We start from the raw sequence: 26,226 nt of genomic DNA on the forward strand, positions 1-26,226 counted from the left end.
CATGTGTTTGTTTGTTTTTCACTAATTTGTTCCTTTACTATGAATTTTCCATTTAAATTGTAAATAAGATATCTACACATGATGCCAAAACACACTGTAAATGCTTTCCTCAGAAAGCAGAAATGCATGTCCCATTTGGTGTTGAGTCATAAAACCCACAGACACAGCATGTAATCAGATTTGGGTCATGATTTACATGAACAGGGAAGCGATACGACCCTTTGCAGCCACCCACAAGTTCAATTCAGGACTGAGAACGCCCTCACCAATCTGTTTCCAATTTAATGGAAACCCTTTGAAATTTGGCACAGTACAGGAAAAAATGTAGGGGGAAAAAAAGTCTGCCTGAGAGTTTGGCCTCCATTTGAGAACGCTGACTCTGCTTTTTAAGCAGTTTTTGGAGAGCCAGTGTCCGACACCCAGAAGAGCGAAAGAGGGCTGGAAATCTTTTAGGACGCATCCGAAAGAATGAAGGTCTGTAAAAACAACCTCCTAAAATTTGATTTTCAGCTTTTAAAAAAGGGCTGTGTCTACTGTGAGGAAATATCGGAGGCAGACAGATGTTTTCCATAGCAGAAATGATCAAGAATTATTCCGCTCACACTTCAAGGAGAACTGCCGTTGGCGTGCTTAATGCAGATGACGGCTGAAATCTTATTGTCCGGGGTGGAGGGTGGGGCAGAATAAGCTGCAGCAAAAACCACCAGAGCTTTGTGCTCTCAGGAAAGACTTCGATTGTAACTGGTTTCTATCCTGCAGACCCGGATGAAAATCGTTGTTGGAGTCACCTCGTGCCTTTTGCTGGCTTTGCTTGTGATGTGCATTGTGTTATTTCCTTCAGGAGGTAAGATGACGTTGGAAAGACTCAAAGCCCGTAACTCTACGCCCGGTAAGGCTTATTCCAGTGGCCTTCTTTTCCACTGGTTTTAACATTCATAGAATTTGGGAAAGAGATATAAATCTGCCAATATCTTTTGAAGCTAATGGTTGGTTAAAGGAATTGGTTTTCCGTTTTCAAGTTGTTTGCCTTGTTGCCATTGCTAAGCATTTGATAAGGTGTAGGACCACTGGAGTGACGTTATCCAAATGCCAGCACGTGTCAATGCAAGAAATCCTTTCAGGTGAAAAGCGCACAAGTAATGTACTTTGACAAGGCTACAATACGTGTTTTGGACAGCCATCTACGTGTTGATGTTTGCTTCGAAATTGATGACCTTCATGGTATGTCTCAGGTGCTGTCAGTTGTGATGTTTTGGGTCCAAAGTAGATTCATCATTATTAGGATTATTGCTGTTACCTTTATTTATTATCCTAGATATGTGCAATATGCAGGTAGTTGCTTCATCCAGTACTTTCTTATGTGAAATCTTCCTGTTTAGCACAAAACCATTTTTGATCATTCGACATATATTGATGGATTGGCTTGGATCCACTGGAGCATTTCCTCAGACATGAGGGATTTTTGTCCACAAGACACAGTTTTCTCACTCTGCAGCCTTAGATGCCTCCTGAAGTGCTGCTTCTAGTGGAAAAGGGACCCCAGAATCAGTGTTTCAGGGAGCACCTTTAGTTGTGGGGAGATGGGGGAGGGGAAGTCATGCTCTGCAGATGGGAATCCCTTTTGTATGAGGAAACGTTCCAGGAGGTCCAAGTCATAATCTTGAATTATGTTATCCACACCCAGGCAAAAAATGTTGTGAACATAAAAACTGGGCAGTGAGTTCTGTTGATCTCAGTGGGATCTCTATTGAACACAGTCGCCTGGGGTTTATACAGACAACATTTAACAGGGATAGGGGCTTATACAATGTAATGTCTATTGCAGAGGTCTGCAACCTGCGGCTCTCCAGATGTTCATGAACTACAATTCCCATCAGCCCCTGTCAGCATGGCCAATTGGAGAGCCGCAGGTTGCAGACCCCTGGTCTATTGCATCTTTTCTCTTACTTAGGGATCACTACAGCACTACAGCTGTAGCTGGACTACAGCAGCAGCTTTCCAAGTTTCCAAAATATTATTTAAATACATAAAGGCTTACTGCTGTTAATTGTTGCAGACACGTACAGTATATGGTCAATTCCTTCTTTGGTTCCATCTGATAAATTAGGATATTTTTCCTCTTGCAAAATCTCTTGTCACAATATAGTTCAGTTCAGCTATTTCTATGCAAGACCACCTTGATGCCAAAATGTATTTGTTAGTCTTTGAAACGGCACTTTAAAAATAAGTTCAAGTATTAGTCATTACATCAGTAATCCTTACAACAGCATTGCAAAGTGGACTAGTATTATCCCCCTTTTACAGATGGAGAACTTGAGCTGCAAAATCAAGGTCTGACCAATGCAATTAAGTGAGTTGGTGATTTTCCAACTCTATGGTTTCCCGACTCATCCATCATTCAGTCTCCTCATCACTTCACAAGACTCTGCATCTATAGAGCGTCCCCAGCGACAGGTTAGGAATAGGGGTGTGCACTTTCTCCCCCAGTATTTTTTTTTGATCTGCTTTAAAAGACTTTGAATCCCATGCCAGCTTTTTTTTTTAAAAAAAAAAAATTCAGGTCTTTCAAGGTCAAACTAAAAAATGATCACCTGCAAAGTTCCTTGGATTGAAATTTGGTGTTCCAGCAGGTAGTATCCTATCTTACTCCCCTACTTGCCACCGTGCAGGTCCCTAGTCCCCCGGAGAATTAAAAACGATGTTTGCGTGTGAGTGAAAGAGACAGACAAGCCCAGAGACAAGTCCTCCCCCCACACACTTGGTAACTAACCCCCCCCTTTTGTCTGATCACCTGAGAGCTGTTCTTTGACAGTTAGCCCATTAAAAATAAAAGAGGACCATTCATAGCTAAGCACGCCATTTTTCTGTAAGACATGACTCCCACCCAAATCCTCCTCATGTCATGGTTTATCAATTTGTTGCAGTGTAAAGTTGGGGGAAAACACTGTAGTTAAGAAGCTGGAGCAATCCAAGAGGAAGTACTCTAACTTGCAATCCCTAACACTCAAAAAGTAACGATTAAGGAAGAAGTAAAAGTGCTTGTAAAAGAGCAGTTCACCTCGAAACAATACGTAATTTCTAGTCTTTTACAGAGCTAGCCCACCACAAACTGAGATTGGCGGGAAAGCATTTCCTGACCTCCGTCAATCTTTCCTGCCCTGTTAGACCACCCAACAAGTGTGAAAAGAGCTTTCTTGGGGAAGGTTGTTACATAATCTTTGTGCCACCACCATGAAGGCTCTGCTATATCTTTCCTCCTGGGGAACTCTCCAGCTGCTGGGGCACATAAAGTGAAGACTCAACAGATTACATCAGCATGGGGAGGGACATATTGCGGAAGGCAGTCTATGAACGGCACATGGATTCCAGGGGAAGGTTTTATCCTCCACATTAAAGCTCTGGATTAGAAAGTGTCATGTTGTTTTCAAGGGAAATTAACTTTTTCCACAACCCTTTTATTTTCAAAGCTTATCAACTCAGTGTTTGCTTTGATAGTGATATTTAAGTCATCTGGATTGCCCTTCTGTCGTTTTTTAAAAAAAACCTTGACAGCTTTCTTCTCCATTAATACTAGAGAGGAGCAGTGTCAACAATAAAACTGACGTGTAATAGTTACCTTACAGAAAAATACCAAATGTTGCCATTAAAAATATGTACCCGTTGAAGCTAACAGAAGTGAATATTTGACCTTAGGAGTAGCAGAAGTCCCAAATTGTCCTTGTTACAGAGATAGGAGTCAAGAATGTGGTTCAGACATTTGGAAAAGAAAAGTTAAGTTCCCCAAAACTGGTTCAGGATAGGAACGGGCAAGGAACCCTACTTTTGAGAACAAGATGTACAATTAATTTATGGAATCTTTCACTAAATGTGGTGGTGCCATAGACTGAGAGAATTCAAAAGGGGATTGGTGATGCGGCTGGCCTCCACACGGGCCAGGACCTTCACAGCCTTGGCCCCGGCCTGGTGGAACGCTCTTCCTCCGGCTGTCCGGGCCCTCTGCTTGAGTTAGGGAGTTCTGTAGGACCTGCTGAGGTGAGCTGTTCACTTCCGGGCCTTTGGGAGAATTTCCAGCCGCTAATGGTGCCCCTTCCCTGGCCCTTAACATCTGGGCCGCTAATCATCTAATAAGACTCGCCTTGCCTCCCTTTACCGTGGGGAGGGAGGGATTTTATATTATTGGAATGCTGGACGCCACCTTACATCTTAAATCTAAATTTAAATTTAAATTTTGAGTCTTTATATTTGGAATACGCACTGGGAAATTTTATCGCTGCTTTTAAATGTTTATTTAAATTATATTGTATTTTATATGTTGTACACCGCCCAGAGCCCTTCGGGGATGGGGCGGTATATAAGTCTAATAAAATAATAATGATGATGATGATGATGATGATGATGATGATGATGATGATGATGATGATGATGATGATGATGATGATGATGATGATGATGATGGTTTTCGGATCAGTGGCAAATTGTTTGGCTCAGTGGCCAACACCTATGAGCTTTGTTAGCTGAACAGAACCTCCAGAGTCAGAGAGAGTATAGCTTTGAATATTGGTTTACTGAGGTCCTTTGACAGTACAAAGCTGCTGCTTTCATGCACTGCTTGTCCGTTTCCAGGAAGCATTCAGGTGGTTGTGTGTGTGATGGGCTGTCAAATCGCTTCCAATTTATAGCATCATTGTGATCTTGAAAACATTCTATTTGTTAACAGCCTTGCTCGGTCTTGCATATTGAGGGCCATGACTTCCTTGATGGAGTTAATCCATCTCATGTTGGGTCTTCCTCTTTCCTACTGCCCTCAATATTTCCTAGTGTTTTTCCAGTGAGACTCTTCTTCTCACGATGTGTACAATGGTTTAGTCATTTTAGTTTTGAGGGAGAATTCAGACTTGGTTTGATGTAGAACCTCCTTCTTTGTTTTGTTTTTTTGGTGGTCCATGGTATCCGTAAAGCTCTCCACCAATACCACATTTCAAACTGAACAGTTTGCTTCCTGTCGGCTTCCTTCATCATCAGTTTTTGCATGCATGCAAGGGGTGGTGATCAAGCAGACTTTCAAGATTTGGAAAATAGTGATAAAGTCTTAGGTACCTCTTTGTAGCAAGCAGGCTACTTGTTGAGGAAGAATTTGTCATGCTTATCCCCAGTGGTGGGATTCAAATAATTTAATTTAACAACAGTGCCACAATGGCACTGCCCCACTGCCTCCAAAAGGGATTTCCAGTAGTGTGGGGAGGCAAACAACAAAAAACACTGCCCCACACTGCCAAGAGAGTCTTCCATTTGGGCTCTATGGATAGTCCAAGAGCCGGGGCCATGGCATAACTGTCACAAACCCAAGGTAGAAACCTATTAATGTCAGCTCCACCCCTGGGACCACCCCTGCTGTGCCAACGCAGCTAATGACAGCATGGGAATGCTGCTGAGGCGCTGGGCACAGTGTCCAAGCGCTGTGTGTCACAGCAACAGCCACCAACCGATGTTTCTCTCCCTCTGCTGAGGTAAGTACCTCAGAGAGGGCAAATCCACCGATATGAATGTGTGCTGGAGTGGCGTAGGAGGTTAAGAGCTCGTGTATCTAATCTGGAGGAACCGGGTTTGATTCCCCACTCTGCCGCCTGAGCTGTGGAGGCTTATCTGGGGAATTCAGATTAGCCTGTGCACTCCCACACACACCGACTGGGTGACCTTGGGCTAGTCACAGCTTCTTGGAGCTCTCTCAGCCCCACCTACTTCACCGGGTGTTGTGAGGGAGGAAGGGCAAGGAGATTGTAAGCCCCTTTGAGTCTCCTATAGGAGAGAAAGGGGGGATATAAATCCAAACTCCTCCTCCTCCTCCTCCTCCTCCTCTTCTTCTTCTTCTTCTTCTTCTTCTTCTTCTTCTTCTTCTTCTTCTTCTTCTTCTTCTTCTTCTTCTTCTTCTTCCTCAGCATGATTTGCCCCCCCCCTCTTTTAGTATTCAGTGGGCCACTGAGTTCATAATAATCCTTGTACTAAAAGTGTGACTCAGGAGCCCTGTGACTGTGAAAGAAGACTCAGATTTTTATGGAGTGTGAGTGAGGGAAACGTCTGCGTGTATTTTCCTCCACTAGTAAGTTCCTCATTTTGACTAATGTATTTTCTAATGAGTATCTTAATATTCATAATAGGTATCACAAAAAAATTATCACTCTGTCTGGACTGTTTTGATAACTCAAAGCAGTTATCAACCCAACTGGGCTGTAGTTGAAATGTCTTCAGATTTATTTTGGTTTATGTTGGTTAGTTGACTTAAGCTTTCCCAGGATTATGGTAGTTTCTGCATGGTTCAAATATCCCAGGTTGAGCAGGGGAAATATCCCAGTCTAGCCAAGAAGCTCGCATGGTTCTCAGTCCTGACATTTCCCTCATCCCAGAATTTTCGAAAATCGCAAATTTGGCAATTCTTTTCAAAAATCCCATGTTGAATTTGACGGCTGTGTGTGCAAACACCACATGAGCAGAACCAGTTTACTTTTCCCCTCCCAGCTGCCTGATTTTCCCACTGCCCACCCCCCTGATCTCCTGATCTCCGCATGTGTGTAAAGCAGATGTAAAGCAGGAATGTGATGTGACGTGTAACGCAGGTATAAAGGCAGGCGCCAGCAATTCAAAAGGCAGGATGGAGATGTTCATTCAAGCTGCCGCCCCAAAACAACAGCCAATCAGAACGCAGGACACCGGGGATGTTTGCACATGCGCAGGTACACTTGCAGTCAGTGGCGTATTTGCCTAGGGACAGTGGGTACCCCATGCCCCTGGGCGCTCCCTAGTGGAGGGCGCAAAACATTCAGGTTCGTTCGTGTATATTTTGTATTTTTTAGTGTTTTTTCAGTTTGTGGCCTGCAAGGGGTGCATTTTTTAGGCTAGCACAGTGGTGGTGAACCTTTTCAAAGCCGAGTTTGGTCGTGGAGGGGGAGGGTGGCCGCCCATACTGGGAGGGGCAAACTCAGGTTTTGTCCTCGGGCTCCAGTTTTCTAGATACACCTCTGCTTGTGGTAGGAATACTAAAAACCCAGGCTTGAGCGAAACAAACTTAAATATTTCCTCCCGATCATCACTCAATTCCTTCACGGGAACAGGCAGCCATGTGGGAGAAACCGGGATAAAATAGACTGTAAGATACCAGTTGTAACCCAGTATAACTGTGCTGTGTAAAAACAGCCTATATTCTGATGAATCAGTGAAGGATCCCCACACAGTCAAGATTAGAAGAAAAAAAATCCAGTCTTGAACACGGCCAAACAAAAAACCTAGTCACCTATGTATTTGTCAAATGTTTGTTTTTAATTTTTTATTGTATCATTTGAATATTCCATTTTATATTGATACTCTTCTTCATTCATTTTCAAACAATACATTTCCCCCTTTCCCCCCTCCCCCCTGTATTTTCTTCATGATTTTATCAAACAGCAGTAAGTTCATTCTTTGTAATCTCTTCTCCCATATTTCCTCATTGACTCCAGCTTCTTTCATCCAGTCCACATATATTGTCCATATCTTCAAAATTTCGCTGTGTTTATCTTGCCACAGTTTATTTTTTGTTATTATATCGAAAATGTCCAGTGTCACTTGTTCCCAAATATCTTCCAACCATTTCTGGAGTGTCCATTTTTTCTTTTATTTCCAGCCTAAAGCTATTGTTGCATGTGCTGCTTTGATCATTATTTTATACATATAGCTATATTTTTTATCTATCCTTCTATCCTCCATTACCCCCATGAACATTAAATCATTATTTAAACCAATATTAATCTTCACCAGTTTCTCGATATAGTATTTATCAAATGTTAACCCAAATGTGTATAAAATCACCGGTAGGAAAGTCAAACCTCTAGCTGGACAATTACGTTTGTTTTTAAATTATACTAACAATAAATTAGTAAATGCAAAAGGAAACGTTAAACTGAAGATTGTGCAAAATGTGGTCTGGATCCCACAAACTGCCAGCAGAAAGTGCTATTTATTCCCACTCATAGATGAGAAAGGAAACAGTGGTTTCACCCCCTTCCTTCTCTTTAATGCAGCCAACTGACTAATGGGGCTATTAGTACTTGAGTATCTTGACTCTGGGTATAAACTTTTCCAGGATTGAAAATGGCTCCAGGGGGCTGGGGAGGGGAAAGTGAGGAAGATCCTGCAGTCCTTTTGCCCACAAATTGCTGGACCCATATTTTTCAACAATTCACTTTTTAGTTTTTCTTACACTGGATCCAACCTGTGAACTCTGTAAGGGACAAAGGCTGCAAAGGAAAATGACGATGACACGATGTGGTCATTTCAGAGCTTTAATGACGTTTTCTCTAAAATTACACTGGATGTCTGAAATTTGGCAGTTTGATGTGAAACTTGAATTGGATGATTGTAGAGTTGCCATCCTCCAGGTGGCGACTGGAGATCTCCTGGAATTACAACTGATATTCAGATGGCAGAGATCAGTTTCTCTAGAGAAAATGGCGACTTTGAAGAGTAGACTCTATGGCATTATTCCTTGCTGAGCTCCCGCCCTTTCCTAAACTTGTTACCGATGTTGTCTCCTCTGTCCTATTTCTAAAGCTCAGCAAGATCAAGACAATCTTCACTCTTTAACCTTAGAAGAATATCTAGATGGAAATTACCAGTACAAAACATATTCTCCTTACTGGGTTTCAGGTAAGTTATTTGTGTACACATGTACGTATCTAACCAGTACATTCTAAACATTCAGAAAAGAATTTGGTGATTGGCAACTCATTTCTCTATGTCACAGGTGTCAAACTCGCGGCCCTCCAGATGTTATGGACTACAGTTCGCATCATCCCCTGCCAGCATGAGTCCATAACTGTCGTCCATAACATCTGGAGGGCCGCGAGTTTGACACCTATGCTCTATGATGATTCTGTGATGACTGAGGGATGGCAATAGGTATGCCAGCATTGTATTGGTGCATGACATCACTTCCTGTGCAAACCTGTAATGTCAGGAAGATACTCTAGGACTCATCCAAAAATCCTAGAGCATTGCCCAACAAGAAGATGTTGGTATTGGTTTTGCCATTTCCCATCAACCCCCACCCCTCCCGCACTGGCCAATACCAGCAGGGACCAGAAAATTTTAAAGACATCTCCTGCTACAGTGGGAGGCCTGCCCATTGACTTTCTCTATGTATGTAGCCACTGTATCTCAGTGCTATGTTCTGAGAGCTATATTCTATGTTCAAACAATCCATCCTGTGCAGTCTAGCATATTAGAGCATATTGCATTCCTTCCACATGGAAGAACTCTTCGCTAGCTCTGGGAAAGCACCATTTTCAGTGGCTTCTGCTACTCCACAGGAGCAGAAAGGCAAGCCCTTAATGCGAAACAAATGGAAAAAGTACAGTTTCAGATTTGTGAGAGGGAGACACAAGCAAATTGGGGAAGGGAAGACCCTCAACAAGGTTAATAAAACTCCCTTTTGGATGCATTCAAGATCAAATTGCAAAAACACCAATGGTTTTGGAAGAGTATTTTTTCTTTAAAAATTCTTGCAATAATTTAGCAATGTCGTCCACACAGATAATCAGGCACCTTTTTCTAATGCAAAGGTGGGGGGTTTTGGCATGCACATTTATAAACAATTGAATTGTTTATAATAATAATGACTCAGAGTCTAATAGTGCAATCTTAAACATAGTTATACCTTTCCAAGTCAGTTGATTTCAGTAAAAGAGAATCGCTCTGCATAGCGCACTGTAGAGTTGCTTTTCAAAAATAAAGCATTTATATTATGAAACGTGGGATGGATGGAGATATCCCTTCTGTAAACTGCATTCCTAAACAGGAGGCCATTGGCTTTGTTCTGTAGGTTCAGCAAAGTGTAGCTTCCATTCTAGCTAGTCTTAAATTCCCACCCGCCCAAATATTCTATGGATCTTATTGTATTGTTTTTGGTTCTTTGGAATGACAGCATCAAAATAACATTGTTATGTATCCACGTAGATCGGAAGACTTAATAGCACAACTCTTCTGTTTCTAATCCTACTAGACTACTAGACTTCTCAAGATGCTGCAGTGAAACTGAATTGCAGTTACATCTAGTGTGCAACTAAAGCATTGTTTTTCTCTTCCTTAAGGAAATGAATATCTTTACCAGTCTGCAGAAGATGATGTTCTTCTGTACAACGCTGAATCTGGGCAGTCAGTCACTCTTGTGTCTAACAGCACCCTTGTATGTATTACAAATGAGGTTTGCAGTAAATGGATGGAATGAGAATTAATTGAAGGGACAATCATATGCAGGATTCTAATTGATCTCTTAACATTCCAGAGCAAAGTAAAAGCCACCAACTATGCATTGTCCGCTGACCAGAATTTTATACTGTTGGAAAGCAATTACTCTAAGGTAAAATGTGTGTTTATTGTTTAAATGATAGGGGTCTTTTTTTTTTTTTTGCAAGTGGGAACCCGTAAAGAATTCAGGGCGGGTATGGCTGTGAACAAGGAATTATAGTGGAGAAATAAATGGCCATAAAGGATTCTTTCACTGCCCTTATTTTTACTGACGAAATCCATTGCGTTTGCTGAGAGAACGTGTCTTAGGGGTCAATTTCTTCTTTTCTCCTAGTGATTTTGACAGGAAGTCTTTTTGTAGGAAAATAACATGCACAGCACCTTCTGCTGCTGGGCAGATTCTCTAACAGGAAGAGGATTGCCCATCTCTCAGTCAGGGGTGTATTTAGATATTTTGAGGGAAGTGTGGGAATGGCGACAATCAAACTGTTTGCATTTTTTCCTCTGCAAAGTCATTGAAAGTCTTCCAATTGACATCCTGTCATTTCCTCCCTAGTCTTCTCTTGCCCTCAGTTTGGAGCAGTGAATGCCCCCATGCTGGTTTCCAGTATAGATACATAGATATCGTAGAGTGATGTTGATACATTGAATAACATGAGGAGACTGTGTATGCAAAAGACAAATTTGAATGTTATCAGCACAATGTGGAAGTGGCAGTATGGGTGAGAGCAAATTAACTTGTTTGAGTAAAATGCTATCAAATCCCATCTGGCTTATAGTGACCACATAGAGTTTTCTAGACAAGAGATGAACTGAGATGAACAGAGGCCTGTCCTTGTGTGGCAACACTTGATGGACTCTCCCATCCATGTACTTCCTTGATGAACTCCCATTCATGTACTAATGAGAGCAGAGCTTGCTTAGCTTCTAAGATCTGATGAAATCGGACTGGCCTTGGCCACCCAGGTCAAGATTACCTTGTAGATCACCCTAATTTCTCAGTCAATTTAGTCTCTGCACTAGTTCCTGGAAGGTGTGGTGCTAGAGTGGAAACTCTGCAAGCCATTGGGCAGTCTACATAATGAGTAACTTGAACATTTTCTTGCCTTACACATGGAGCTACTAGTACTATTAAAAATAATTCCACGAGCTTCCATATGTGAGAACTGGTCTAAGACATAACATTTTAGAAATCACATAGCTATCATAGCGATATTCCTGCTGTTTACATCATGCTTTATAAAGAAGCTGGGACATTGGAAAGAGTAAAGGCCTTTGTAGAAGGTTTGGGAAGAGGCTTCACACAATAATCATGCCTTTCTGATGTGACTTTTTTTTCAGCTTTGGAGGTACTCTTATACAGCATCATATCACATTTATGATCTTATCCATGGGTAAGGATAATACTTTTTTTTATGTACTGAAACCCAGGCCCCTTCCGCACACACAGAATAATGCATTTTCAAACCACTTTCACCACTGTTTGCCAGTGGATGTTGCTATTCCGCACAGCTTCAAAAAGCATTGAAAGCAGTTTGAAAGTGCATTATTCTGCATGTGTGGAAGAAGCCCCAGTTATATTTGTGTAGCTATATTGGTATACATGGGTTGTTTTCTGTGTCGGTTTTAATTTTGTTATGTTTGGTATGAGGAGATTGTGAAGGCCTATGGCTAAGACAATAAACTTGTTACTACAGTTACATCTGTGTAGCATCTGCTCAGTCTTTTGTTTACATTCCTTTCTATCAGCATATTTTCCTTTTAGGAAAACTGAGGTAGCTTCATCAAACAGTCACGTTATCCACAGTCATCTTACCAATCTATTTTTGCTCAAAAATCCATTAGGGTGTGATGAGGAATATCCTGTGGGTATAACATGGAGAAATCTTACATTTAGAATGGACAGGATTTTTTAAAACTAAAAGTAAGATAAAAAAAATTGGTCAGACATAAAAGCTTTGAGTGTTTGTGAGGTGATAGATGGAAGCACAGTAAGTTCAGCAAGTGTACAGCCAGAGTGACTGAGAGCCCCATCCAAACCCAGAGGCGGCAGGCCATGGCCCAAATGAAGCACCACTCTGCTGCCTCCAAAAGGGCTTCTCAGTGGCACAGGGAGCACAATAAGCCCCAGGATCTCCTCAATGCCAAGAAGCCCCCTAGGGTTGAATTGAAGTTTGCCACTGAAAGACAGGCATAAATCCAAAGGTTGGTGTGCTGCATGACCATCCCTAATTCCTGGGAGCGCCCAGAGTGGGACACAGCCGCCCGAACTTCCAGGTTTTGCAGCAGTGGGGCTGTGATATGAACAGCCACATGCGCATCTGCCCCCTCCACCAAGGTATGTGCCCTGGGGAAGGCAAATGCACCAGCACAAGGCAGCCACACTGCCCACTATGGCCCTTATGGCCTCCCCCACCCCAACCACATTTGGATGGGGCTGCCCAAGACTTATTTTCTAGAGGTTTGTTTGTTTGTTTGTTTATTTATTTATTCATTCATTCATTCATTCATTCATTCATTCATTCATTCATTCATTCATTCATTCATTGGACTTTTATACTGCCCTATCCCCAAAGGGTTTAACTGCTGGGTTCCTTCTTTTTTATTGTCTATTTCTATCCCGAGGACTGTTTTATGGATATCATTTTTAGATGCTCAAAGTTATGCTGTTTTTTTTATCCTGGCTTGTGTTTATGGCTTATTTTAGTATTGACTGTTTTTACATTTTTTAAACACAATTTTAGTGTATTGTTTTTACTTTGCAAGCTGCCTTAAGCAGGTGTCAGTAGAGGCAGCATATAAGTTTTCTGCATAAATACGCTGCAGTGTAAAAACACCGAGGATTCAGCAGGGGGGGGTTGAGTATATTTAATCCATTGAACTTCTCTCTCTCTCTCTTTTTTTTTTGTCATCAAGTCCCAGCTGAATTATGGTGGCCTCGTAGGGTCTTCAAGGCAAGAGATATTTGGAGGTGGTTGGCCATTGCCTGCCTCCGAATCACAACCCTGGTATTCCTTGGAGGCCTCCCTTCCAAACACTAGCCAGGGCCAAGGCTGAGAGTGTGTGGCTTGCCCAAGGTCACCCAGTGAACTTGCCACGGGGGATTTGGATATTAACAGCCGCCAAATTTCACGCCCTTCCTTCGAATCAGTGGGCTGCATCATAACAATGCTAATTCATGCAATAATACTAATTCACGCAAAATTATTTTGCTGTTTTAGGGTCTTTGCCAAAGAATACGAGCTTCCAGACAACATTCAGTATATATCCTGGTCACCCACTGGACACAAATTGGTCAGTAAGCTGGTGAAGCGTGAGAATAATATTACTTTTTCATGCCCTAAATGAGATTTTATTTGCCTTTGATTTTTGCCTAGGCATCATTTTCACCGGCCTTTTATCTGCGTTCATCAACTGTGTTTAAAAATATTGAACGTTAAAGGTGACACTTTGCTAATGCATAGAGCTATGCTACATTAGAACTCTGTACACAGAGAAATCAGGTGCTTTAGCAGTAGGGCTGACAGTGTTTGGCTGCGGGCAAAATGCTTTGGCTTGTTCAGAACTTGACAGATCCAGGTTCAAGGACCAAGACAGTAGAGCCTGCTTACTACACTCCTGAAAACTGCAGATTCTGGACATCTTCAGTGTCCCAAGACAGACCTAGAACCACTGGACTAGTGAATTAAATAATGGACAAAAGTGGGCTTGCTTTCTTAAAATGAAGGATTCTGCTGGATCAGAAATAAGCATCATGCTGTTACTGAGACTGGGGATGGGGAAGTGTTACCTCAACACAGTGCTTCTTTGCCTCTGATGCCCACCCATCCCCACCCTTTTGAGAGTACACTGCTCATCTAACTTTTGTTTAGATAGGATCCCATAACCATCTTCTCTGCTTCTCCCCTAAAGCTGAGGAAATCAGCAGGAAGAAAGGTTTAAGGATTTTCAGTTTAAAGAGAGCCCCATGTTCTTGTTGGTGGAGGTGCAGTTGGCTTGCACAGGGCTTATGGGTGCACAAAAACTTGAATATGGACTCAGTCCTTGTCTATAAAGCCATCACACGGATGTGAGTCAAAGTGTATGTATTTATCATGCCATTCTTTATCAGCAAAACTGAAGGAATTGGGCCGCTCCAAACCCTTTTCTGCTCTTTCTCCAAGAAACTTAAGGTGGTAAATTTGAAAATATATGTGCTTTTTTTCACACAACAAATCTATGGAATTGAATAAAGGGAAAAATAATTAGTTGCTCAAGGCTCCCCACTGAGCAGCAAAGCTGAATGGGAATTTGGCCCAGTTATGTCTGATCCAAGGCCTACATCATATCCACTGATTGATCGAATATCTGTATATGCCAGAGGGATGTTTCCCTTGCACACAGGGGAATTCTGATTCTCTTTCTCATCTGCAGCCCTAAACAGTGAGTCATCTCCTACAACTTGGACCGTAATTTGTTTTTATATCTTTTACAAATCTGTTTACAAAATATGACTAGAAAACATGCCAATACAAATTTAGCTCTATCAAATAGACAAAAACCCTTCTAATTCCATCTAATTATGTGTCATATATGAACCTATGCCAGAACAGCCAGTGATTGCATTCCATATAAAATACTTGTACCGTAATCTCAATCTAATTTTTTTGCTACCAAGTTACACTTGATTTCTGGTGACCCCAGAGGTGGGATCCAGCAGGTTCTCACAGGTTCCCGAGAGTAGGTTACTAATTATTTGTGTGTGCCGAGAGGGGGTTACTAATTGGTGATTTTGCCATGTGATTTTTGCCTTAGTTACGCCCCTCCTCTCAGCAGTAGCGCGCAGAAGTTGAAGCAGTCTAGCAGGAGGTGCACCGGCGTGCGTGGCAGCCTGCGCCTGCGTGCGTTCATTTCCCGCCCAAGGACCGGCGCAGCGGCTGCGTCCTTGCCACAGCCCTGCCCATGAATGCCCCGCCCCCTGGAATGCCAGGCCATGCCCCCGTCGCACCCCACCCAGTACCATTGGCGCTATGCCACAGTTTGAATCCCACCACCATGGGAACCTGTTACTAAAATTTTTGGATCCCACCACTGCTCAGATCCCTGATATTCCTTGGAGTTCTCCCATACAAGTACTTGCTAGGGTCAGGGCTGAGTGTGTGAGTGGCCCAAGGTCACCTAGCAAGCTTCCATGGCTTGAGTGGGGATCCGACACATTAACCAATACACCATACTGGCTCTCCTCAAGTGCACGTTAAAGTACAATGTTATCTTGGACTTCATCATCCAATTCATAATAAACACGGACCATTTCTCCACAAATCTATCAGGGGTAGCAAAGACATTAGACATCTTATAATACGTCAGTTTTACACTAACAGAACTTTCAGAGAGTAATATATGATCCCCACTCGTCTTCTCATGAAATTGTAGAAACAAGGCTCTTTGGATCAAATAATGTATTTGATTTTAAATAGCATTTACTACATATGTGCAACAGCTTTGACTACATAATTAACATTGTGCCTTGTATAATTGCCTCAAAAATTTGGATTTTTCCACCTCACAGGCATATGTATATCAGAATAATATATATTTGAAAGAAGATCCTAGAAAACCTGCTATTCAAATAACTACTAATGGAAAACAGAATGAGATATTTAATGGAATTCCAGACTGGGTTTATGAAGGTAACAGCATTTTAAGATTAATATTATTACTATGTAAGGTGATTGGGCCAGAAAAAAACCCTTCACCCTATTATATTTATTTATTAAGTTTTTATTTCTCATAAAGAAATATAGTTTCTTAACATGCTTTATTTGAGCTTTTTATATCTTCAACGCCTTTTGTTGCCTCAGATGTCTGACATAAAATTGTTTACTTCATTTTACAGCATGTAACTTTTTTGCCTATAGCTCTAAGACATTTTTTGCTTCTGAAAGACACCACTAGGACATTGCTTTTAAATTTCTTGCTCTATAATGGAATTTGAATCTATAAAGTGGGCCTATAAAGTGGCCTGTGAAATGGGAGAAGAAACTGCATGATGAAAGACATTCAGTGCAATTAGGGTTGCTAGGGATGGGGATAGGTCGGGTTTATCAGCTGAAAATTGAGGCCTCTGCCTGTTCACCATTGGCCCATTGATGTCACTTCTGGAAATGACATAATGTTCCTGGCAGTGTGGGAGATACTCTGGTATCTGGGTGAAGCTCTATGGTAGAAGCTGGTTTTGCCCAAATAGCAGAACATCTCCCATGTAGTCGCTGACATGATGATGTCACTTCTGGAAGTGATGTCAACATGCTGACGGTGACCAGGCTGAAGCCTCAATTTACGGTTGTTAAGACCTCCATCAGCAGTCTGAAAAGTGCCAGGGGGAAGGGGTCCAAATTGGGGGATCACCTTCCAGTGGTGGGATTCAAATAATTTAACAACTGATTGTTTACAAACCCCATTTTAACAAATGGTTCTGCCGAAGTGGTGCGAACCTGCTGAATCCCACCACTGTCCCCTTCCCCTTACAGGGGTGAGGCAACCCAAAGTGAAATTCTAAGGACACGTTCCTGGAAGTAAAGCTGACTGAATATATCTGTGTAGAATTCTGCTTGAGAACATTCCGCTTGAAAAGCTTAACATTTAAAATGAGAACGGTTCTAAAACAAAATACCCATGTTAAGAATCTCTGACTCGCAGACTTGGGCCAAATCTATCTCTATAAAGGGATTCCACCTGCAGTTAACAGTGAAAAGGCCAGAATGAAAAAAAGAGAAGGATTCAACATTCAACTGCTATGAAAATGGGATTTCCAGAAGGTTTGTTTGAAGGACAGAAAGGACTTCAACTGTGTCTTCATGAAGCCCTCTGGAGAAACTAGTTATTGATCATCATAACTGATCATTCGACAAGTATGATTTGCCAAATGCTACACAGCAATAAAATCAAACATCAACCCTGCTTAAATTGTAAAAATAATCAACATAAAACATTTTTATGTTCATAAATTGTAACGACTGATAAATATACAAGTAGTGTTGCTTTGGCTTTTGTTGCTAATGCAATAAAAAGTTTGTTGCTGTTATATACACAAATAGGGGACCCAGGGGTGGAGTGAGGGGAAACTGCGCTCAGGGCATATGCACACAGTGCGCCCCTGCCCCAGAATGCCCCCAGAATGCCCCCTCCACGGCTTGGCCACACCTCTGCCGCTGCTCTGCCTGGGACGTCGCACCTCACCCGGCTCCCTGGGTGCCACGCCTCTGAGGGGACCCCAAAGTACATGTGAAGGGCATCTCATTTTCCCCTCCTCTACAATTTCTTTTTTCCATTCACTGAAAGTCTTATAGCTTTTCTTCCTCTTTTCCTTTTATCCTTCTGTGCACCAGCCAACCTCCTTTTCCCTGTCCCTCTAGCTTTGGCTTTCCCTCTTCCCTGCTCCTGGCAGCTTCTCCCTGGGAAAAGTCTGGCCAGCCATGAGCCCAGTTTAGTTGCGCAGTGGAGATCCCAAATGCCTTTGTATCCCCTTCCTGCTTTTTCTTCTTTCCCTCCTCCTGGCAGTCCTCATATCCTTGTTTTCCCCTGCTTTCTTCTCAACCACCAGTCAAACAACATTTTTTTTGGCCTCCATCATCAGCTCTATTTGATATTTACTTGATTTATACCCAGTGGTGGGATCCAAAATTTTTAGTAACAGGTTCCCATAGTGGTGGGATTCCAACAGTGGCGTAGCGCCAATGGGGCTGGGTGGGGCACGATGGGAGCGTGGCCGGGCATTCCGGGGGTGGGGCATTAATAATTTCTCTGTTACTGTAAAAAACTCTTACTGTAAAAAAAAGTTCCTAATTTCCAGCTGGTATCTTTCTGTCCATAATTTAAACTCACTATAGCAAGTCCTATCGTCTACTGCCAACAGAAACAGCAATGCAGCTCTCTTCTAATTGAATGCTGCCTTTCTAAGTCAGTACTACTTTAATACTTTCAAATACAGCTTTAATTTCTGTTTCTAGAAATTCAAAAAAGAAGGATACTTTCCTTAAACAAGGAACTTTACCATATTTCTAAAACATGTTTTTAAAACAGCTCAACAGGGAGAATTATCCCGTTTTCTACCTTCGCTAACCAGCCACATAGGAAACAACAGGACTTTTATGTGCGATTTTTTGGACCTAGTGGAATTCTCTTAACGGAAAAGCAGACCCAATTAAGTAACCCTCTCGGCACACATTGACTAATGAGTAACTCCACTCTTGGGAACTGGTGAAGTAACCTCCTGCTGATCCCACCACCTCTGTTTATACCCCACCTTTCTCTCCAGTGAGAGCCCAAAGTGGCTTACATCATTCCTGTCTCCTCCATTTCATCCTCACAACTAGTGCACTATGTCAGCAGCAGACCGTGTGACCTGTTTCCCCTCCCCCATCACCTTTCTGTTGCTCAGCCAGAAGAAGAGGAGCTTCAGAACATCTGCAGAACAGAAACAAACCCCTACATACTACTTTACCTATTTGCTTGTTACTGTGGAAGAACTAGATCACTAACTAGTACAGCCTTCTTGTATGGTGCCTTTGTTTCTGAATAGAGAATATGTTTTGTATATATTTGTTCCCTTATAAGGTAATAGTAGATAACATAATCTTCTGTAGTAAAAAAAAGGATGACCTCTGACTTGATTTCTCCTAGAGGAAATGCTTGCTGTAAAGTATGCACTCTGGTGGTCTCCAAATGGAAAGAACATGGCATATATTCAGTTCAATGATTCAGACATACCTGTTATTGAATACTCGTATTATGGTGTGGATCAGTATCCTAGAAAAATAACTATTCCCTATCCAAAGGTAGGTTATTTAATAAAAGGTCATCATTCAGTTGAACAAAGTTTTATCATGCAGAATATTTTTGTTTTCTGCAGTGCAATCCTCTGCACCCTTTTAAGTCCCCTGATTTCAGTGGGCTTCAAAAGGTATGACTCTACTTAGGAGTGCACTAGTAACAACAGGACAGTAGTGGACTTTGAGTCAACCTGTCTTGCTCATTATTGTCTGGAGCCTGATAGGCGGTGGCTCTCCAGAGTACTCTAGAATGGCCTTTCCATACACCTGCTTTTAAAAGTGAAAATTCCAAAGTTTAGATTGGAATACTTATGCATATATATAATGCACAAAGTCACTGAGTCACAGCCTTGTCCTCCGTTCTTGGTGTTCAATTGAAAATCAGTGTATATTTTGAAAGTTATATGATTAAGAGCTAAAGCTAGTTCTTCCCCATAAATGCATTTTCAGCTCTCAGAGTTTTAGAGTTCTGCTCATGGTTGATATCTGTATCAGTAGTTATTCATTGTTACTGGGGTTTTTTTTGTCAGCCATTCCCTTCCTCCACGGAGTTCAAAGTTCACCCGCTCCTTCATTTTGTTTTGTCACAAGAGATCCCATATAACAGGGGTCTGCAACCTGCGGCTCTCTAGATGTTCATGGACTACAAATCCCATCAGCCCCTGCCAGCATGGCCAATTGGCAGACCCCTGCCATATAATGTGATTTGGGCCCCTCAGTCAGGGAAGCTTGTTGGGTAACCTTGGGCTGGTCACATTCTCTCAGAGCCTACTCAATCTCCCAGGCTATTGATTGTGGAAAATGGAGGACAGGAGAATGATGTCCTGTGCTGCCTTGAATCCCCATTTGGGAGGGAAATGAGATTTAAAAAAATAAATTCAAATGCATGCATACAACAACTTGTAGGGTTGGTTAGAATAGGAGAGAAGGACTAGCTCGGGGTCACCAAGTGAGATTAATCCTGAGCGGGGAAATGAACTTGGGTCTCCCTAGGACTAATCTAACCACTTTTCTATGAAGTGATTCTTATTTACCGAAAAATCCACGAAGAAAGGGAAGTGTGTGACTAGGGACTGAATCCTCCTCTTAAATTTTAAAAGGGAACATAAATGGGGGAACCAATCGCTACAAAAAATACATAATCATGTCCCCATTGTATCACAGCGATTCAAACCATGGAACATATATTGCTCGACTGCCCCAAATACGAGGGATCTAGGACCAGACTTTTTGCTCTTTGTCCTGTAATCTTTAATGAATACTCTGCTGTGGGGAAGATTACGTTTCTACTAAACAATTCCACCTCCGAGATTTTAACTTTTGTAGCTAGGTTCCTTATAGAAACTTTGAAATGATTACCTGCGATGGTTCTCATGTATGGGATACTTGTTTGGACAATGTTGGCTGTTATATGGATTCTATGCCTAATAAAGGTTTATATATATAAACACTTAATCATACTGTAATGTTTACTATGGGAATGGCACCTGTCATAAGCCAAGTTAACTGATGTGAGTATACTATGAACACTTCTATTGGCAAAAAGATATGCATATAAATTCAGAGTAAATAACCAGGTGGCCTGCATGAAGATGACTTGAACAAGAATTTTTTTGAGCCCTTTGGGAGTTGGGCAATATAGGAAAATTAATAAATAATAATAAAACTGAAAAAAAAATGTCTCAAACACAGCACAGTGCTTTAACCACAAAGTCATGCAAAAACCATTTCATATGTCTCTGAAGCAGCTGGGGAAAAATTATCCTGAAAACTGAAGCCCATGTTTTATTTTTAAATATCTTAACTGAATAATCCAAAGATCAAGTTGAATAACCTGATGATACATTTTCTTTGAAGGCTGGGGCTAAAAACCCTACGGTTAAAGTGTTTGTCATAGACACCACGAACCCTGAAGTTTTAGGTCCTATGGAAGTACCTGCTCCAGCAATGATTGCACCAAGGTAGTGTGATATTATATTTACCTTTTTTGCTTCTTTGCTGTTGTTTGATGTTTCTCTTTTCCATAGAAAAATACTATTATTTCAGTTGACCTGGGCTGATTCCGCATGGGCCAAAAACAGTGGTGTGAAAATGGTATAAACCCTTTTACACCGTTTTAGACCCTTTTACACCATTTTCACACTGTTTTCACACCGCTGTTTTTGGCCCATGCGGAATGACCCCTGGACTTTTCCTGGAGGGCTGTTTTCTGTGTGGTCGCTCTGATGTGTTTTGTGGATCAAGAGTGGAAAGAGTTGTGCTTGATTTTCCAGGGCCTTCAGAACACATAGTCTGATCTGTAATAAGTGCATCAATACAACACCACACTGTTCTCATAGTAAAAGCATCCTTCTTTTACCTCTCTCATTTCCAGCGATCATTATGTTACTTGGATCACATGGGTAACAGATAACCGAATTGGTGTTCAATGGCTGAGAAGAGTCCAGAACTTCTCTGTCTTGGCTATTTGTGACTACAACGACCGTTCCAGATCCTGGATATGCCCAGAGGTATTTTTTATCAACAGAGCTTGCTTTTGAAATAAAGTTGCTGAAGCAGTCACTGATGAGCATGCAGGATAATTATATACAAAAAAATGCAGGCAATCGTGTTTGTTCATTTAAAAAAATATACCAACTCAAGAATAGCATAATACTTCTTAAGGCAAGAGACGTTCGGAGGTGGTTTGTCATTGCCGTTCTCAGAGGGGGAGAAATTTAGTCTTTTCCAGTAGAACCTTCAACACTAGCAAAATGTATTCTCATGTAGGTGTTCTGGAAACAAAGGTCTGGCAGATGGAAATTTGTCCTGAAAATTTTTTTGTTAGTTTTTAAGATGGCATTGGACTTGCTTTAGATTAACATTCTGGAGTTCCACAGAATTCTTTATCAGACAGGATGTTAACCAAAACAAAAGAAATAGGGGGACTGCAGAATTTGGGAGCGTAAGTATTCAAGTTGTATTCAAAGGACTGTGGAGTTGTATTCAAAAGCTGTGGAGATAATTGCAAGCTTTCTGTCAATACAGCAGCCAAAGTTAATTCCTTATATTATTATTTTAGTCTCTGCGATTCTCTTCCCCAAAATTTTATCCTCCTAACAGTTCTCAGTGGTAAGTAAGTTACAGAAGGATGACTGGTCTGATTGTACCCATTGAGATTTACGATGAGCAGGTATTTGAAACTCGATCTTTGCGGGCCTTCCTAAGTACACTAGCCCTGTTCACCACACCAGACCTTTTACTTAACAGTTAGCCTGATGAAGAGTTCTCAGAAACCTGAAAGTGTGTTTGTTCACTTGAGCCATTGGTTGGTCCTGATAAAATATTGTACCACTTCTGTTCCATAATAAGTACATTATTTCTAGACCAAAGGAGGGGGAAAAAATTAGACAAAAATTTCTCTCTGGCCCCTTCCGCACATGCAAAATAATGCGCTTTCAAACCACTTTCACAACTGTTTGCAAGTGGATTTTACTATTCCACACAGCTTCAAAGAGCACTGAAAGCAGTTTGAAAGTGCATTATTCTGCATGTGCGGAATGAGCCTCTGTATCCACAGCATATTGACGGACTTGTATACAATTTTAGGTTAAAACCAATACGTGGAATACATATCCAGAATCATTGCAGTAACTTAATCTTGTGCCATCCTTCATGAAAGAATAAGACCTGTTCCCCCACATTTCTTTTGGGGACTTTCCCAGGAGCACTTGAAATGGAAGAACTTGCAGACCAAACACCTATGCTTCCCTCTTGACTTATGCTGCTACTATAGACCCATTTATTTTAGCCTTGCTTATGTTCATTCATCTTTCCCACTTAAATCATTTCTTGTCACTTGATTTTCATCACCACATCCTTAGGCAGAGAGAGTCAGTGTGGTGTAATGGTTAAGAGCGGTGGACTCTAATCTGGAGAACTGCGTTTGATTCTCTGCTCCTCCACCTAAAGCTTGCTGGGTGACCTTGGGCCAGTCACAGTTTCTTAGAACTGCCTCAGCCCCCGCAGAGGAAGGCAATGACAGGCCGCCTTCGAGCATCTCTTGCCTTGAAAACCCTATGAGGTCACCATAAATCAGCTGTGACCAGCATTTCCCACCATGACACCCTTAGGCCAAAACCCTGTGCATGCAATGCAGAGCTAATATTGTTATTAAAAGGCCAATGTGTTCTAGATGTTCTAATCCATGTTCTAACCCAGCCATTCTCAACCAGGGTACCGTGGTACCCTGGGGTGCCGTGAGCATGTCCCAGGGGTACCGCGGCAACACTACCGCCCCTCCCCCCTCATTTTTGTGGTGTCTCCCACCGGCGCCAGCAAGGACATGGAGCTGGCCCATGGGGCAGGGGCGGGCCTGCCACAAGGTCAGCAGCCACCCCCCTCCCCAGTGCTTCCCTTCACCCTGGGAGGGGAAGGTGGGGGTGTGGCAAGCAGGGGCAATGGGAGGGGAAGGTGGAGGGTGGCGGCAGGGGTGCCGTGAGATAGGAAGAGTGAGGTCCAGGGTACCCTGACCTCGAAAAGGTTGGGAAACACTGTTCTAACCTATGTGAAGGAGTTGCTGGACTTGGAACTAGAGTAGTCAGCATCTTGGCAACATCCAGTCAGAAACTGTGCTTCTCAGCATGTCCTTGCCTCTTCAAATAGCTGCTGAAACCTCTTTTGTAGTGTGTTTATAAAGTGCTTTTATCGTATAAATCTGTGCACCAGTGGTTTGTTAACAGAAGTGCAAGCAGATGGGAGAACTCCATTAAGCCGTGTTTGCTCAAAAGATCTGCGCAGGAAAAATACTTCCATCTCGTTCTTTGCTTTCCGATTAAACCGGAAGTTATAATGCATAAGAGATGGTGACAACTCCATATATTGTGAGATAATAAAAACAGAGTGGTCAAATATAGCCAGGGAATGTCATTCTGCAAGCCCAAAAGTGTATGTACTGAGCACAAGCTTAAAAGCTGCTGAAGGAAATATCCCAATGACTTGGCAAATCTGTTTTTATGAGTAAAAATTGAAATACAAGTAAGAATTTGCACCATCAGGCAGAATGTCCCTAGTCCAATACCTTTGCCCAGCTTTTCAAATATAAACAGCCCTGTGGAAGTCAATTATACTACCTTTATTAGTTGTATCAAGGGCCTATTTGCACTTTTCACTTGAATTGAGCTGCAGCTGTGTTTAATTTTATATGAGCCCAGCACATTATTTGAATAGTGGGTGCTTTACAGGGAAATGCATTAGATGAGCTAGCAATAGTTTAATTGTACTTGCACCATTTCACCTGATCCTGTATCTGTATCAATAGATCTAATTCTCAACAGGATTAAATCTGAAGTTATGTAAATCTAGAGATTGGGGCCATAGACAAGACAGAAACCTGGAAAACTCCCCAGGTTTGCAGAGTAATCTGAAATTTTAAAAAATACCTTGGGGGACTGCCCCCCCCCCCCAATAATAGAAGCAACACCTGTAGCTTTAAGAAACAGATGCCCTCAATGGCCGTTGTTAGACAGTCGCAACAGTTGTTAGGCAGTCACACCTTACAGAATGTGTCTCTGGCATGGCCAGTTCCAGGTCTGTTTTGGACTTTGTGGGTCCGGGGCCATCAGTAACCACCCTATGAATTACTACTAGCAGACCTGCATGACTCACCCAGACCTAACTGCTTGTTACTGTTCAACAGCAGCTTCCTTGCAAACCAGTGTGGTGTAAATCGAATAAATAAATAAAATGGCTAGAATTTCAGACTAAGATCTGGGAACCTCAGGTTTAAATCCTCACTCTGACATGAAAGCCCAGGGGATGACCTTTCACCTGTCAAACATTCATTTAACCTACCCCACAAGGTTGTGTGAGGATACCGTGGAGAGAAAAGAATTATATAAATTGCTTTAGCACCTTATTATGGAGAAAGGCAGGTTATAAATGATGAGTATAAATAAATATATTGGTAGATAGGGGGTAGTTAAGCAATAGGTTGATTAGTTGGCAGGAAGGAAGGTGGTAAAAGTAAGGGTCTGCCAAAAGGAGGGAAAGAGGAAAGCCCCTACAAGTTTCCCACTTCTTAGCTGGGTTGGGCTGGGCTCAGTGTCCAGCAACTGTGCCATAGTTTTCCCATGCCTTCCAAGGTAGAGAAGGAGGAAAAGCTGAAATCACAGGTATAAAGATCAAGGTAGGTTGGCTGGTTGATGAAAAGGAGGGAAGGAAATGGAAAGGGGGAGAGGTTTTAGGGGCTTCCAGAGTAGGGGAAATAGTACAAGAGGAGAAAATGAAATGCTCAAGTCCTTGTGATTTCCCTGTTGTAGAATACTGTTTTGAATCTGCTGGTTGTGCTAGAGCAACCTGTGTGCCTTGCCAGAAAACGGTATGTGTTACTTTCACACATGCTAAATATTTATTTTAAGCATATCCTCCACCCCTTTTCCCTGGTTCCCCATGAGCAGACCAAGCAACACACAATATTTTGTAATGAGCTAGGGCCAGAAGACTCTCTTTCTCTGCAGGGTATGGTATTTTTAAAAAGCCTTCAGGAGCCCAGTTTGACTTGAGATAGTTGCATGGGGCAAGGAGGAACTCCTGCCTCCCCTCCGTGCCTTTTCCTGAGCAGAAATGGCTAGGGATTTATTTCCCCCATCTGCATATGCTGTACAGCTCCAAACTAGACAAATATATAAAGCACAAACACAAGAGATGTATTTCATGGTCCGGCTTCCATATTCTGAGCAGGCCATAAAACCAATCAATAAAGAATTAAAATAACCAGCAGTAAATGTTGACATGCTCCGTAGAAGTATCGTATTAACTGTTGACATCTTTAAGCTGTTAAGAGCCATTCAAAGGCCAGCAATAAAATAATATGAAAATGTCGATAAAACAACTGTAGCAGCCTAACATTATTAAGAAGCCAGCGATAGCAGTAATTGAACTTAAAATGTTCAGCTGAGAAGTCAGCGTAACAAAAAACCAAGAATCCCAGGTACACAAAAATGTCAAGTGATACGAAAAATATAACAGACCCACTTCCACATTGACATAACAGCACCAGGTTGGAGAAGGTAGGGTTGGGAAATTCCTGTTGGGAAATTTGGGGGGCGCAGCCTAGGGAGGGTGGAATTTGGGAGGGAGGAGGGGAGAGAATTCAATAGGG

The 26,226-nt window shown here is 42.0% G+C and overlaps 1 protein-coding gene across 1 annotated transcript in view; it reads left to right on the forward strand.

Annotated features, from left to right (window-relative positions):
• The first annotated feature begins 300 nt into the window (after nucleotides 1–300).
• Nucleotides 301–26,226, forward strand: part of LOC125426223 (fibroblast activation protein alpha) — an 81,529-nt gene continuing 55,603 nt past the window's right edge. Inside the window, exons 1-11 of the mRNA XM_048484483.1 lie at nucleotides 301–474; nucleotides 760–889; nucleotides 8,581–8,676; nucleotides 10,119–10,213; nucleotides 10,313–10,387; nucleotides 11,617–11,669; nucleotides 13,497–13,569; nucleotides 15,824–15,944; nucleotides 18,937–19,091; nucleotides 20,943–21,046; nucleotides 21,460–21,595. Of these exons, the coding sequence (XP_048340440.1) occupies nucleotides 469–474; nucleotides 760–889; nucleotides 8,581–8,676; nucleotides 10,119–10,213; nucleotides 10,313–10,387; nucleotides 11,617–11,669; nucleotides 13,497–13,569; nucleotides 15,824–15,944; nucleotides 18,937–19,091; nucleotides 20,943–21,046; nucleotides 21,460–21,595 (1,044 nt within the window). The 5' untranslated portion in view covers nucleotides 301–468. The remainder of the gene's footprint in view (nucleotides 475–759; nucleotides 890–8,580; nucleotides 8,677–10,118; nucleotides 10,214–10,312; nucleotides 10,388–11,616; nucleotides 11,670–13,496; nucleotides 13,570–15,823; nucleotides 15,945–18,936; nucleotides 19,092–20,942; nucleotides 21,047–21,459; nucleotides 21,596–26,226) is intronic.

The sequence above is a fragment of the Sphaerodactylus townsendi genome, linkage group LG02, assembly GCF_021028975.2.
Source record: "Sphaerodactylus townsendi isolate TG3544 linkage group LG02, MPM_Stown_v2.3, whole genome shotgun sequence".
Classification (NCBI taxonomy): domain Eukaryota; kingdom Metazoa; phylum Chordata; class Lepidosauria; order Squamata; family Sphaerodactylidae; genus Sphaerodactylus; species Sphaerodactylus townsendi.